The sequence below is a fragment of the Diadema antillarum genome, unplaced genomic scaffold, assembly GCF_040938485.1.
Source record: "Diadema antillarum isolate AM-2024a unplaced genomic scaffold, OU_Dant_1.0 seq00000810_RagTag, whole genome shotgun sequence".
NCBI classification, from domain to species: Eukaryota; Metazoa; Echinodermata; class Echinoidea; order Diadematoida; family Diadematidae; genus Diadema; species Diadema antillarum.
In genome coordinates this window covers 385,373-400,109 of record NW_027271690.1, presented here as the reverse complement: position 1 = coordinate 400,109, position 14,737 = coordinate 385,373, and the positions used below count along the sequence as shown (strand labels likewise).

At 37.1% G+C, this 14,737-nt stretch overlaps 1 protein-coding gene across 1 annotated transcript in view; it reads right to left on the bottom strand.

The window, feature by feature from the left end:
• LOC139739649 (histone-lysine N-methyltransferase MECOM-like) overlaps positions 1–14,288 on the bottom strand; it is a 141,031-nt gene extending 126,743 nt beyond the window's left edge. Inside the window, exon 1 of the mRNA XM_071650259.1 lies at positions 14,008–14,288. Coding sequence (XP_071506360.1) covers positions 14,008–14,164 — 157 coding nt within the window. The 5' untranslated portion in view covers positions 14,165–14,288. The remainder of the gene's footprint in view (positions 1–14,007) is intronic.
• Between the last annotated feature and the right edge of the window lie 449 nt (positions 14,289–14,737).

The following is a 14,737-nucleotide window of genomic DNA, read 5'->3' as shown; positions in this document are numbered from 1 at the left end:
GATAGAGAAATTATAAGCATGGATGAGCCTGGTACAATAAAAACACTAGTGGTTTCTTACCTTACCCTAGCTTAAAAAGGGTTGGAGGCCAAAATGCTGCATCACCATGTATGCTGGGTATGTTGTCCAATTAACAATAAGAAAAACTGATTGAATATGAAGTGGAACTCAAACTTGTGTTCAAGCTGATTTTGATCAATATAGAAAACTATAAAATAAAAGAATATAAAAGCTTTATTAATCTCAAATATAGAATAAGAAAGATGATTATTTACTTGCAAGTTACACCTGTTTTGCAAAACAATATTATGTTGTTCACAAACACATAACCAAGTTCTATGTCATTAACATCTCTAAAGTTCCCCATTGAGCTGCTCACATCTTGAAAAAAAAAATCCTTCACATTGATTTAGTGTAGAGTTGTAATAACTCGGAACTGATATATTTTCATAGCAATATATGAATTGGCTTTCTAAATGATCAACTGAAGATATATTTCATTTTTTCATATGAATTGTAAAATTATGACATCCTTAGCATATCTAATCTGTATGCAGTTGAAACTAAAAGGACTTATTTGTAAGGGGGGGGGGGGTATATGCACCTCATCAAACACCGAAACAACCTTATTCTTGGTTTGATTTCTATCATTCTGTTTGTCTGAATCACTATGAACTTACATATATGTTAAAATCATGTGTTGGCATATCACTTTAGACACACAAAACTGGTCTGTGTAAGCATCACCTTTGGTACTCACACTTACCATCATCTATAATGTCACCTTGTTCATAATGATAGCGAAATTTAAATCAATAAATGATATTATGAGTAAATATATAGGCCTCATGCTTCCTTATAAACTGTTTTTAATACTTTTTATAAACTGTTTTTTATACTTTTCTGTGTTATTCTAAGTATCAAATAAATTAAGTCTGTAAATCAAAAACTGCCACTATTAAGAGTTCCAGCAATCAGGTGTAATATCACACAATATTTTTCGCAGCAACATTTGAGCATTACTTAGGCCAACATGGAACCATACATTGAATCCTATGTCACAAGCAGGTACATTTCCCTTAACTCATACATCAGCAACAGGAAGTCATATGTGGTTAACACTATTATGTTTGATGTTCACTTCTCATTTCAATTAAAATACTTTGTCAGAGTAATGAGGTTTAATTTTGATTTGCAAAGTTATGTTTGATTAGCACTTGTGTTTGATTTTCTGAGTCTAATGTTTTGACTTGGTCCTGTCATGCAGAGCAAATGTTGACAGTTATAAATCTGAATTTGAAGAGTACTAGATTGAAACTCACTAAACCCTTTGATATGATGAAAATTTACAGTTTAACATGGCACCAAGACTCCTCTCAAAGATGTCTGTAAAAGATATTTGAAAAAAATTTATTAAGTTTGATACTGAGACAAAACATAGAGGCATTATGAATCATCAAACAAAATTTGAGTAATTTTTCTGCACTTTTAACATTTCATCAATCTGAATAGAAATTGAGAATGCCACATACTGTCCTGTGGTGTTTTGTGCTGGTTTCATCAGAATTTACATACTGATTGAAGGCAAGAAATCCCACAATGATCACGACTCAAATTGGTATTTTGTTTGCCAAATACCAGAGGAGATATCTCCTGTATGTCAATACCAAGATCTTGACAAAGCAAAATACTGTTTGAACATTCTTTACACTTTGTCTGCACAAGCTAAATGAGTAGATTATGATCAATGCATATCAGCACTGCAACATGAATCATTCTCACATAACATGTTTTGATTAGATAGCACATACTTTGATCCCTTTTCCTTCTACCCTGGAAAATCATATTTTGGATTTTTTTTTCCTTTAATACAGGCATTGATTGCCTTTATCTGTTACAAACTGGGTATGCTGGTCTTAAAAGGTTCTGTTTACCTTTGGGAACAGTGATTTAAAAAAATTTCAAGAAATGACATTTAATGCATAGATGTGTAGGTCTGTTGTGCCACAAAACCATTATATCATATAAAATTTTCACGACAAAGCTTAAAATATAAGGAGATGTCTATATTTCTCTCAATAAATCGTAACTGTAGATGGTTTAGTCTGGAAGCATTTTTATTATAACTATTTTCACATTTTATCTAACAATACTTAACATTGATTTTACCAATTCAAATTTTAACAGTGGTTGTTTCTATCAGTAACTCACATTTTAGAACTATTTTAAAGCACTAATGCTGGGTTTTTGTTTCATCTGCAAATGGTAAATTATGGTGTAAATTATGGTGTAAATTATGTATTGCATTTTTATATTCATTAAAGACTATAGCAACACTTCTCAGAAGGGGATAGAACAGTTATAAGATAGGATGCACAAAGGAGCAAATGATATGGGATGCACACTGAAGTGAATATGGAGTTGCACAGTACATCTTTTGTCCTACCTCAGTGTTTGTTTGGAAGAAAGATATAGCAATCACAGGAGCAACGAAGAACAAATAAATCCTGTTCCTTTCGTTAAAGGCAAAGGCATACCATATTACATTGCAATGCACTATATAGCTCCTACTGTATATCATGAATAAGATTAATAACACTGGTTTAGATGACAACATTTAAGTAATTAAACAAATGAAATATGTTATTTCAAAGATACATGTCAAATTAAAAAAAAAAATTTCATTAAACTCATAATATTACTTGAACTATTCCATATAGATGGCACTACAAACTTAACCATATCTTATATAAAATGTGCCAACTGCAACAGAACAGCCAGTATAGAGATCTTGTTGTGACAACATATTTTAACATAAATCCTCTAGAGCAAGACATGCACCATGTGTATTGATCAAGAAGGACCAAATTGCAAGAAACAAGTGTCTAACATTGTCAACACAGAATAAAATGTGATACGTCCATATATTCTGCAGCTATTCCTGTCAAAAATTATGCCACATCACTGGCCTATAAATCAAAACCATGCCAAATCAACCAGCATCTAACAATAGATGCATTATCTAGGTCCTGGCATCAATCATTTGAGATACATCGTCAAAGAACAGGCTCTCTTGCAAAGACAAAGCCCTCCTTTTAATTATGCATCCAGCTTTAGTTTCATCACAAGAGGGCAGCAAACAAGATCAGGTTGCAGACCACTTATGCAATAGAGCAGAACTTTAGCTACCTTGCAAGATACATAACCCTACTATTTAAGTATCTTAGTAACTTTTTGCAGTACCTTACCAGTTCAGTGCTCTAGACCAACCACTAAGTATACTAAACACAGCTACAGAAATACAGAACAAACAACTTCACAAGATATCCTTTTAGAAGAAGCAATAGGTTAATCAAACAAACCTTTACAATGTTGTCTCAGTAAAGATCGATGATTGTAATGCTTTTCCTTCAGTCACACACATTTCTAACCAAATATGCAAAACACATGTTTGAATGCCTTTCCTAGACAAAACCAAATTACTCCAAACATCAGATAAGTTACAACAAGAGAGCGACTCATATGATTTGCTCTCTGTATGAGATTAAGTTGAAAGAACAACAGGGTTTACCACTTAGTTCAGTGTTAAACTACATGTATGTAGAAGATGAAGAAAGACATTTCAGTACAGGTTTACGTCTTATTGCAGGTGTTTTCATATCACTAAAAAATATGTAATGTGATGTGATATTACTAGGTACTTGGCTACAGAGCTTAAATGATTAGTGTGTAAGATATTAGATTCTATTGGGATTTGTCATTCAAAGTCTTATGTAAAAAAAAAATCTTTAGCAAAGGGGTGTGAGCCTTTGTTAAACTCAATCACAGAGCAGAAACATTTTTTTTTCATTAAGTTCCTGTCCCATCTCCTTGTTTCTAGGATACGTTAAAGAAGTGTTTGCACCAAACAACAATCTAAACTGTTTTCTTTCATGTCTTACTTTCACTTTACACAGCTTACTGTTGGTTTATCTCTTAGTGGCTATTTAAGATGAACCAAGAAAGAATGTGGGTGTCACCAGCTCTATCACTCTCCTCTGACTACCACTACCAACCCTTCTTCCTCTACCAACACCTCTTCTTCTACCTGTTTCAATTCCTCTTTGCCTCATTCTAGGATGAGACTCCTCCCCCCCCAAAAAAAAACAAACAAACAAACAAACAAAAAAAAAACCAAAGACATTAAGCCATCATCTTCCACATTCCTTGTGAATAATACCCAAAGGTACTCTTGTGGCTAAAATGTAGGTTCGCAGACATACACTCTTGTCATTACTGGGTGACTCTGCGTCTTCTACAGATCAAACACTCCAGTAAAGAAGAAAAAGAGTTAAGAAGAGAAAACGCCTTCATTTCGGTATTGGCGAGGAAGCGGCTGGGAGTAAACACATCCACTTCTGGAGTCAAAGTGCCGAAGAAACAGTGCAGATAGTGTCTATTGTGCTCTAGAACAAACAACTGTCTTGTCTGTTTTCACTGGGTCCAATTCTGGACCCCTGTTAGGCAGCCCACAAGGGGAGGAATCCGCAAGGACTACTTTACTTTCTTAACATACACCACCACCCTAAATTGAAGACAGGAAGAGACAAATGGATAGGCGGTTTAAGCCTAGTGTTTATATTTGCCTGAACTATTAAGTGGGAGGAATCCCTGCATTGAAAAGAGGTTGCTATCTTCGATCCTTTGTGCTGACATCCGCATGAATGGGTAAGACAACAGCTAAGGAGGAAATCTTTGGCTACCTTGGGTTTAGGGCAATGAAACAGATTATTTGAAGGGAGGTAGATCAAATCTGGCAACAGATTATATACACTGGCTCTCTGGGGCACTGCCTGCAAGTAATTTATTGAAAGTCAGAGTAAATTTGTATGAAGATTTTAAGCAAAAGCTTATCAGTTTTAGCTCTATGAAAGAATAGGAATGAGCTGTGACCAGAAAGAAGAGATAGCTAGTACCCACTGTACATACTTCCTGTATGGTGTGTGTAATGTTCCGAAGAGAGAAAAAGGTGTGCGGGGCCTTTAGTTCACAGGTAATTTCTTTGTTGGAGAGCAAAGGCAAAGACCAATGACTGGTAGAATTATTCATGAATAGATTGAGATGGAACACTTGAATGCCTTTTCAGTTCAGGCTTTGTCCCATTTTGATAGCCACGTTATGACATCAAAAGGTGGGAGATAGCCGCGAGATAGTGCAGCAGCACCAGAAAAACAGGAAGATGCCATTGTGCACCGCATCAAAGATTTTCAAAGCGAGATTAATTTGTCCATTTTACTTTTTCATGCCGCGATTGTGAGGATGGGGTATACCACGGCCACAAAATGGAGCTCTGTATCGGAGAATGTGATGATTCATATTATGAATGCCGAACAATCGTCCCCCCATCCTTCACTCGCTGAAAACACAGCTGATTCGGGTTCTTTCTCTTTCTTTCCCTCCTATGCAAAGGAGGGGCTGAAGATGAGGAGCACAAGATAAACTAGTTCTTGTGCTAAGTGCCTAAACTTTACTCAATGCCGATTTCCCCTCTCCCCAGCCACCTTAGTTTTCCCTTGATGCTTCTTTTCTCCAACAAAAACTCTTGCTCATTTTTTTTCTCTCTCCCTTCCCCTCTTCTTCCTTCCTTGGCTTTCTCGCTAGGGGCATCGGAGGCCACGGCCCAGCAACAGTCGTTAAACACCAGCCAATGCCCACTTAATCAGCCAGCTCAGCATGGAGAGTGCCTTACATATGAAATGGAACACAGAAGAGCATACAGTATGTAGAAATGTCTGCCTTTATATTTTTTTCCTGTCATGCCATATAAAAAAAAAGAAGAGAGGAGAGAAAGCTCCCCTCTGAACTGCCTACTATTTTTCAAGTACAGTTGCTCAGTTCAGGAAGGTGCACCTCCCTGACTCACTTCAACTGCAGCAGAAATAGTTATGTGCAGGTTGATCACCATGAAATCTATGTGCAACGGCATCTCCACAAAACTTTAATAACAATACCTCTTTATCGGTTCAGAAACAAGAAATAGTTATACTCATTAAAACAACATAATGGATTGACATGCATAGTACTGAGTTGGTAGATTTCCATTGAATAAAGTCATCCCCCATCCCCACCCCTTTAAAAGTAAAAAATGAAATCTAAAGAAATAAGGTAAAGTTCTTTGTCTGCTTTATTTTCAGTTTATACCAAGATCTTATGATTCTATCCCTTTAAATCAGACCTAACCATGATAAAATCATACAAGAAGTGTTCAGAGGTTTTCTTTAAAACCAGTGACACACTCAAGGTATGTTGCCTCTTCAAAGAATTTATTCTAATATAGGAGGTATTTTTAATGAAAGCATTTCATCAAACTAATGAAAATGTGATCAATATCAGAAAAATGTAAATGCCATGACCATCTCAATTTCACAAGGTAGTCTAACATCCACTGTCCATGGGTAGACTTGAAGAGCAATATGTAGGAACTAGTAGTAGTATAGAAGTATTCGGTTCATTTGAAGAAAAAAAAACACTTTCTTTTGAAAGACTGTTGTAGAAACCTAATTTCTAATCATTCTGATGTAAGTGATGATATGATGAAGTATCAAGAATGCCTTTACCTATAGGCTTGTGTAAGTTAACTCTTTGGGTGCCATGTTCGCACACCCAACTCAGATGATGGCTTGCCAACTTCGCATATTTTGCTCAAACACACAACAACTAACAAGCAAATAAAGCGATCGATAAATCGCAATATGCCACAGTACTTTGAAAGTGTCATGAGCAAGTCCATTCCTCACATTTATTTTCATCATAGAAAAGCCGGCAAGTTTTCTCTACAACTTTGCTATACTGCATGTCTATGTCTTTAAAAAGTTACATGGCTTAAAAAAAACCAAGAGTGCTCATGCTTTGCAGTCTCAGAATAATGATGCACACATGGGGTTTAATTATGCCATGGTACACAAAGAATTAATTTGTGACATTCATGTTTTATCCAATGCAGTATTACCTACTGACATTAATCAACATGAGGTAGATTTCTCAACTTTGCATGATCAATGATGATGCTGCTCTAGTAGCAATTTTTTTCTTTTTTTTTGAATATGATCTTTGCTTTTTTTTTTCTCTGTGGCAGCATCCCACCAGATGATGACCTATGTCAGACTGGGACTCAGGGGATTAAATAACAAGCACTGTGTAATCTTTGTGTCTCTATTCATCAAGACTTAGAAAAACAGCAAGTTTTCTTTGTGCCATGGGTGTGAGGTACTCAGCGGAGGTTAAGTTAAGAAGTCAGCTGCTTGCAACGGTTGGAGGGTGGTGCTGGCAGCCAAGTGGTGGGGAAGCTCTGGTAGGGGCATCTCTCAGGAAAGAGACAAAACAGAGACAGGTGATTCGCTGGGTATTTAGGCCTGCTAACTAGGTCTCCAGTCTTTTGTCCTAATCTCTGACTGGTCCCTGTGTGTCATGTTTTCTCAGCAAACACGGGAGAAGCTCGTTCGTTGACAGTTTGAAGTACTAAATGTCGGCAGGCTCCCCCCTTTCCTTGCCATGGTTCTTCCCCCAAATCCCCCAGTGCTTCTCAGGCTATTGGTGCAGGCGCATCGGCCCATACTCTCGGGCAGTGCGACAGGCAGTGTGTTGCTGCGTGTGCCTGCCGCCTCCCCCACATGTCAACATCACAAGTTATTCATAGTTTGAATTTTTCACATACAAACCCTGTCCACCCGGAATTGTCGAAAGAGAATAACTGCTCGTTTCTGGCCACTTCGCAGACCCAGTTTTCTTGCACACACAAAAAAGTGCTATTGTGCAATTCCACTTGTACTTTTAATGCAAGCTGCACTTGTTCTAAATATACAAGTGTAAAAATCTGTCATTTGCTTGTACAGCCTGATGTTGCGTTCTGTCAGTAAAACTGTAAAGAGAGTTGTCAAGTGCTTGATAGAATTTAATGGCTGTGCAAAGTCCACAACCAGGATGTTTTATTGCTATTGTTTGTTTGTTTGTTTTTCTGCAAAAAGTGGCATTACACACATTTATCTATCGTTGAAATGGAATATTATGCTTCCTTATATGAAACTACATATCCAGAAGCACTTTACAGAGTTTCAGTTTTGGCTAAAGATATAAAAGAATGTGTCATAATACCTAGCTCGAAGCAAAGCCAAATTTTGGAAATCTAATTGTTTAATGACTTCTTAACATGTGGCACTATTCTATGTCATATATAGTGGCCATTAACATTATTATGCACATTTATTCACAAGTAATCACAAGTACCTTCTTTGAGAATGTGAAACAGACTTCAGTTACACTATTATCCTGGACATTTTGGATGCAAGGTAACATATTCATTAGGCCCTATATGCGATCCTACTTTGATACATCCATGAAGTGCTGTCAGACTTTTGCTGCATTATAGAAGTTTATCCTCTACACTGTACAATTTAATGACTACAGAGAAAAAAAAAAACATACATCATACATACATTTGAAATTTCTGCTTGTGGTTTTTGTTTTTTAAGATGAAAGAAACTCTTATTTTCATGACATATCATATGACTCAAATCTTTACACAAGCATACTATTATCTGGAAAAATTTTGCTGCTTAGTCATTGTGAAAGTAATATACTTGACACAGCAACAGAAAGTAAACTTCCTCAAAATTAATCGTACAAGAAACAATACTTGAAATAAATACTCAACCTGAATTTCAGTTAGGGGTTTCACATACAGTGCACTTCTTTAGGAGGTTGTTTTGGCTCTTATTCCAATAATTCCACTCCAAACTACATCCAATCATATAAATAAGCATAATATCATTTGACACTTTTCCTTATACATCAGAAACTTCTTCTTTTTTTTGGGGGGGGGGGGGGGGGTAATGATTGGAATGGAAATACCATTTTCTCTGTAGATGTTACAAGGAAAAGTCAATTCCTTCCAATACATTACACATAAAGACTGCAAACTAATGTTTCTTCAACTTACAAATGGTACACTATCCACATCTGTTTTGAAGACAGAGGCGTATACCTCCTTGGGAAGACGGACTTTGATTTACATACTTGTGTAAAGATCCTTGCACTTTCCAATATGATAAATTTCCCAGAAAAGGAGAGAGAAATTCCATTGGAAAATAGCAAAAAAAAAAGGCACTTCTCTCCCGATAATCTGTTCTTGACCTCTGACCCTTCGCGGAGATGAACAGTTGGCAGATGATCTCATTTTGCACCCGGGGTTCATTACATGTCGTGTCAAATGCCAGTCGGTGAGGGACCTCCGTAGTGACAATAACTGTCATCTCACAGGTGTCTGAATTTTGCACCCCCTCCCAAACTACCATTCCCCCATTTATTCAAGAAGAAGACACTTGAAAACATCATAACTGATGGGTAGAGGGGAGGGAGCCTACTGTCATCCTACCATAAGATACCAGGAACTCCCACAGGGGTTTATAAACTTTGTTGTTCAGCAATTCTGGTCTGGAATGCATTGGTCATTCTTGTAGGGAATCTAACAAACAACATGATAATTGTTCTTGTATGTTGCATATGAATGTGCATTTGCATACATGGTCTTTGCTCATTTTCAATTAGAGTTTCAGAAAAAAACAATGCAGTAGATGTATGCATAGTGCGTATGTGTTGAGGCTTGCTTTTTAACAATGTGCTTTTTAGCAATGAGCTTTGTAGAAATGTGCTCTTTAGCAATGTGCTTTTTTTAGCAATGTGCTTTCTTAGCAATATGCTTTTTAGCAATATGCAGTTTCAGTGATGTGCTTTTTGACAATGTGTTTTTTTGTTTTGTTTTGTTTTTTTGCAATGTGCTCTTAGAGGGACATGTATCAATCCCAGACACATGGCACTGATGACCTACCAATGTCATTCAAGGCATACTTTGGGTATGCCTCACCATCAGCACAGTAAATATTGCAGATGATATATCTCGCCTAATCACTCAACAAAAAGAGATAAATTGCTAAGATATGAACAGTTGACACTGTGGACGCAAATGTGCGGATGTGAGGTGAGTACATCCATCGGTGGAGGAGTAGATTTATATGCCACTAGCATATTCATATTCCTAATCTCACCAGGCATGGCATATATTCAATGCACACTTATAGAAATGCAGTAATAGGCCCTATCTCCTTTTTTTCACCTTGTTCTCTTTCTCTCTTACCCCTCCCCCTCTCTGTCTGTATTATTTTACATAGCATAAAATATCGGTCTACATATTTGCATATCTTGCAATATATACTTCTCATTCATTTATATACCAACTTAAAATCATATATCAACAAATCTCTTTTCTCTGGACTTCCTATCCAGCTGAGTGTTAATTAATGCAATGCTGTCCCATGTGGATCTTTGTCTGGGCTTTTTCTGCACAGACTAAGCACTTACAATGTAAATATTATATGGAAATAAAGTAATCACCATCATTTTAACATGTTTTTTTCAGAGAGAAAAAAAAATAAGGGAAGCATTCCAATATTGTCTATTCAACTCAATATCACAAAACCTTTGTGTGTGTGTGTGTGTGTGTGTGTGTGTGTGTGTGTGTGTGTGACAGCAGCACAAATTGCCCATAATGTACACAATCCTAATGAATACCTACCTCTTTTGAAAACAAATTGTTCATAACTACTTGTCACAACATGACAGATTATTCACATGCATTTTATGAGCTTTAATGTGGAGGCTTTTCTATTCTTCTTCTTCTTTTCTTGTAGACTTCGGTACGCATAGAGATAAATGTCATTATGGGCTCCCTCATGGAGATGCTTCATTAGCCAAAAGGTTTAAACAATAATACTTTTTTTATCTGTTTATATCACTGTTTGAATTGATATCAATACTGGCTGGGGCAAATCATTTTCAACATTGCCCCATTTTTTTTTTCATGAACAACAACAGTAACAACAACATGACCCTGTGCACTAAAGATATAAGGCCTACTGTCCTAAGCTGTCTTTCCCTGCCAAAAGAGGAGAAATCCTCATCATGCATTATGCTACTATGATACCTATTTATCACGTCAATTACAGGTGCTCTAAATGTGCATCTTGAAATACTACACCCGACAAGAGGCACGATTTTGCACGTAATATCTCAAATAATTTACTTCTTCCCTGACAATACATGGCATTTTGTTTTGTTTGTCATCCAATATTCCTTCCACAATACCAATGTCTATTGACATAGGGAAGCTTCCATGGTGTCTGTAAGGGGGGTCACGCCTTATCTCCCTACCAGTGTTCAAATATCAAAAACAAGTAATCGTTCTGTTTGAATCGTGGCTATATTTATGATGGAATTCCACCAACACCCAACACAGAATAGTCACTGATGAATACAAATTCCAGAAATTGCAACGCCTAAATTTTGTTTCGAATCATATTAATTTCATGGAATCCCTTTGATAGGATCAAGTAAGTAAAATGTTTGGAGGAGATTAAACATTTGGACAGCTGCCTTGATATATGCCTTGCTAAGGATACAATGTACATTCAACAGCATTTGTTTCATTCCACTTTAATAGTCTCATACTAGTTTGTTCAATGGCCAGTTTAATGCACAAGATTAAAATGATTGTTACAGCTACTAATTCTACCAGTGACTCAATGAAAATTACAAAATATACAAAATATGCTGTATATCCTGGAATCCTTATCAAAATATTACCTAGATTTTTCACTCAGGTATTTAGGCCTACCTTGAGGAAAAAGAGACTACAAATAATGCTCAATTGCAGTTGCATTAGCATCTACTAATTTTGATTATATATGCCATTTCTCCAAAATGGTTATGTGCTTAAATGCTTTTTGTGTACTCTTGATTTTCTTGATGAGCTAAATCAAGCCAACAACTTCAAATCACCCATACAAAGAGAGCTATGTAGCATGATTAGTACACATTAATGTTTTGAACAGGGACGATGTGTTATAAATTCCATGGTCAATCAAACTCAATTATCTCACTTTTCAGTCTACACCCACCAAACAGGTATTAGGTGCCTATATCCTTCCATGTGATTGTAAAAAGACAGAAAGAAAATAAACTTTCAATGGTTTATCTTTTTTTTTCCCACGTGGAAGTATGCCTGCTACCATAGCTTTAAATCTGAACTGCATCAGCTAAAATTCCCCTTGCCTTGGATGTCAGTTCATGCTCTGGTTGCACAATAATGGTCTGGAGTAACCAGCGAATGACCAGACACTCAGGGTCATCTACCAAACTTAGGGTTTTTCTCTCTCAAGAGAAACAGAATTAAAATATTAACAACAGTATTCCAAAAAAAAAGATAATAATAACAACAAAGGAATTGATTTTAAAAAATGAATCAAAGAAGACCAGCTGAAATAAAACAATACCAGTGCTGGACAAATTTACTGTTAAATGAAGTAGCGAAACTTAAAATACCATTACCATATCTCAATCCTTGGACAAAAGGGATGTCTATATTATTTTATGAGTAGGTAATCAGAGTACCATGAGGCTATTTCAATAAGCAGATTTGGTGAAGATATATGTATTATAAGTCTACTGATATTTGCTTTCAACAAATGGCACAATATACTACAGAAACATGAGCTAAAATGCATAAAGATAGTTTATGGTAGTTCAGCCAAGTTTGTCCTTTGACAAGCTTTCTGAAATTAAATTCATGATAATCCCTCCTATGAGAAATGATAGCTATATTAAAGAGAATGACTAATAAAATCCACAAAATGTAAAACTGGGTATATCCTGATTATATACACTAACAATCACTTCTTTTTTTTTTTGTTAGTTCATGTGATCAGATGTAAAATCATATAAAGGTTGAATGGACTATCTAATAACTGCAATTAATGTCATACAGCAAACTAATAATGCCTATGGCACTACACAAAATGCCAGTGGTGACCCCTTTCAGCTATGTTCCACATACAGTGCCACATGACATTTATCACAGGCTGGTGAGTAGGACTGGGGGCAGAAATAGGGATGTACTCAAGACGTCAAGTTATGTAACTCTCTTCTAGGTGAGAGCATGATGGAAAACCTCTAAATAGCTCTCAAACTTGCAAGATTTCCATAAAATTATGCTAAAAATCTTGCCAATCCTTTTTGGACTTTGTTTCAACAACACTATCTCATTTACTGTTTATGTATATTAATCAGAATATAAAGCATATTGATATTCCCCACTGCAATACATCTTCTGTTATCAACATTCATTACCCTTTCCATAGAGGTAAAGAAATACACTTTAGAACATGATATATCATTTCAAACTATTGAGCACACAACAGCATCTCTGTGTACTATTTAGTATTCTTCAAGTTTTGAGAAGCAGTGGCTTCATTTTAGCCATGTAAAAAACATACATTTTTTCAATATTAAAAGGAAAACCAGATGATTGAAAAGGACCTCTATGCCTCACTAATCTAAATCAGCCCATGATTTCAGGACATTCATTTATAGCATCATTGCAATGAAGATAGTCACTTATTTCTATGTCCTAATCCTAAGAACTGCCAGTGTTCAAACGTGAAAGTGTAACACTTGTCTTACCACATTCAAGACGTGTGTAACAACAGTGCTACACTACCACGAGTTTTCGAAGTGATAAAACGTCATCTCATACAGTGGAACTGGCGCGCAGTACCGGTGCTTGGTTAAACAAGCACGGGGGAGCAACGGCCTGGATATGATGGCTCAATGACCTTGGAGCGAGAAATCCTCGCTGACAAAACATTTCTACATTCTTGCGGATCACTGACACAGATTTGGGGCAACAAAAACAAACTTCATGCACAAATAATGGTAAAATATTAGAGAATACTCCTAGGACTACTGTAAACTCCAGTTGTGCGTAAAAGAAAACAAAGTTTCTACACTTCAGATGCGTCACATAACGCACCACCAACGAGCGGTGATCCAGACGCTCGAAACATTATCACCCTTCACCAGCGGGCTACGGATTAGAAGGGAGTAGGGTATCATATACCCGCTTCACAAACTTCTTCTCACCTGTGTTTGTTAATTTCCTCGCTTTAGCTTTGGATCGCATGATCACTCTCGGATCCCTGACTGTGTCCGAACCACATGAGTCAAAACGTCCAGCCGCCGACAATTTTTCCTCCGCGTTCTGTGGTCCCGAAGATTCCCAACCTTTGGTCCCGTTCATCCAGGCCCTTCCTAAGTTTTCACAGCTTTCCAGGAACACCGATAACACACGGTTTTTCCTTCGCGGATCGAACCGTATACAAATCAAGTCAACGTGAATGACTGGCAGCAGACAGCCGACACCTCGTGCGCTCCAAGCTTTGAATCGATCGTAAACTTTATTGCCAAGAAGGCAAATTTGCATAAACCACCTGTACGCTTGCGCAGTCTGCGGAGTTTCTTCGCCAATCAAATCCAGAGGCGGGGTTAAACTGTTTCTCCGCACGCCGAGGCTCCTCTTCGTGGTATACTAATCTTCAGTTTTGGCGTCGAATATCGGCCTTTTTCCCCCGATCTTGGACAATCATCTTCATCTTTAGTCGCCCATTTTAATGGTCGTATGACTTGAACTTTCCACTTGGTCTCTTGCACTACCGTAACAAAGCCCCCAGACACCCCGGGGTTGGCGAATTATTGGTCATTTATGGATGGCGTGAAAATGCGTTTGGGGCCCCCCAATCTGCAGTCACAAAAGTGGCTCAATGGGTTTTTACAGAGCATCGAATTGGATCTATGGGCTCCTTCTAGACGTGTT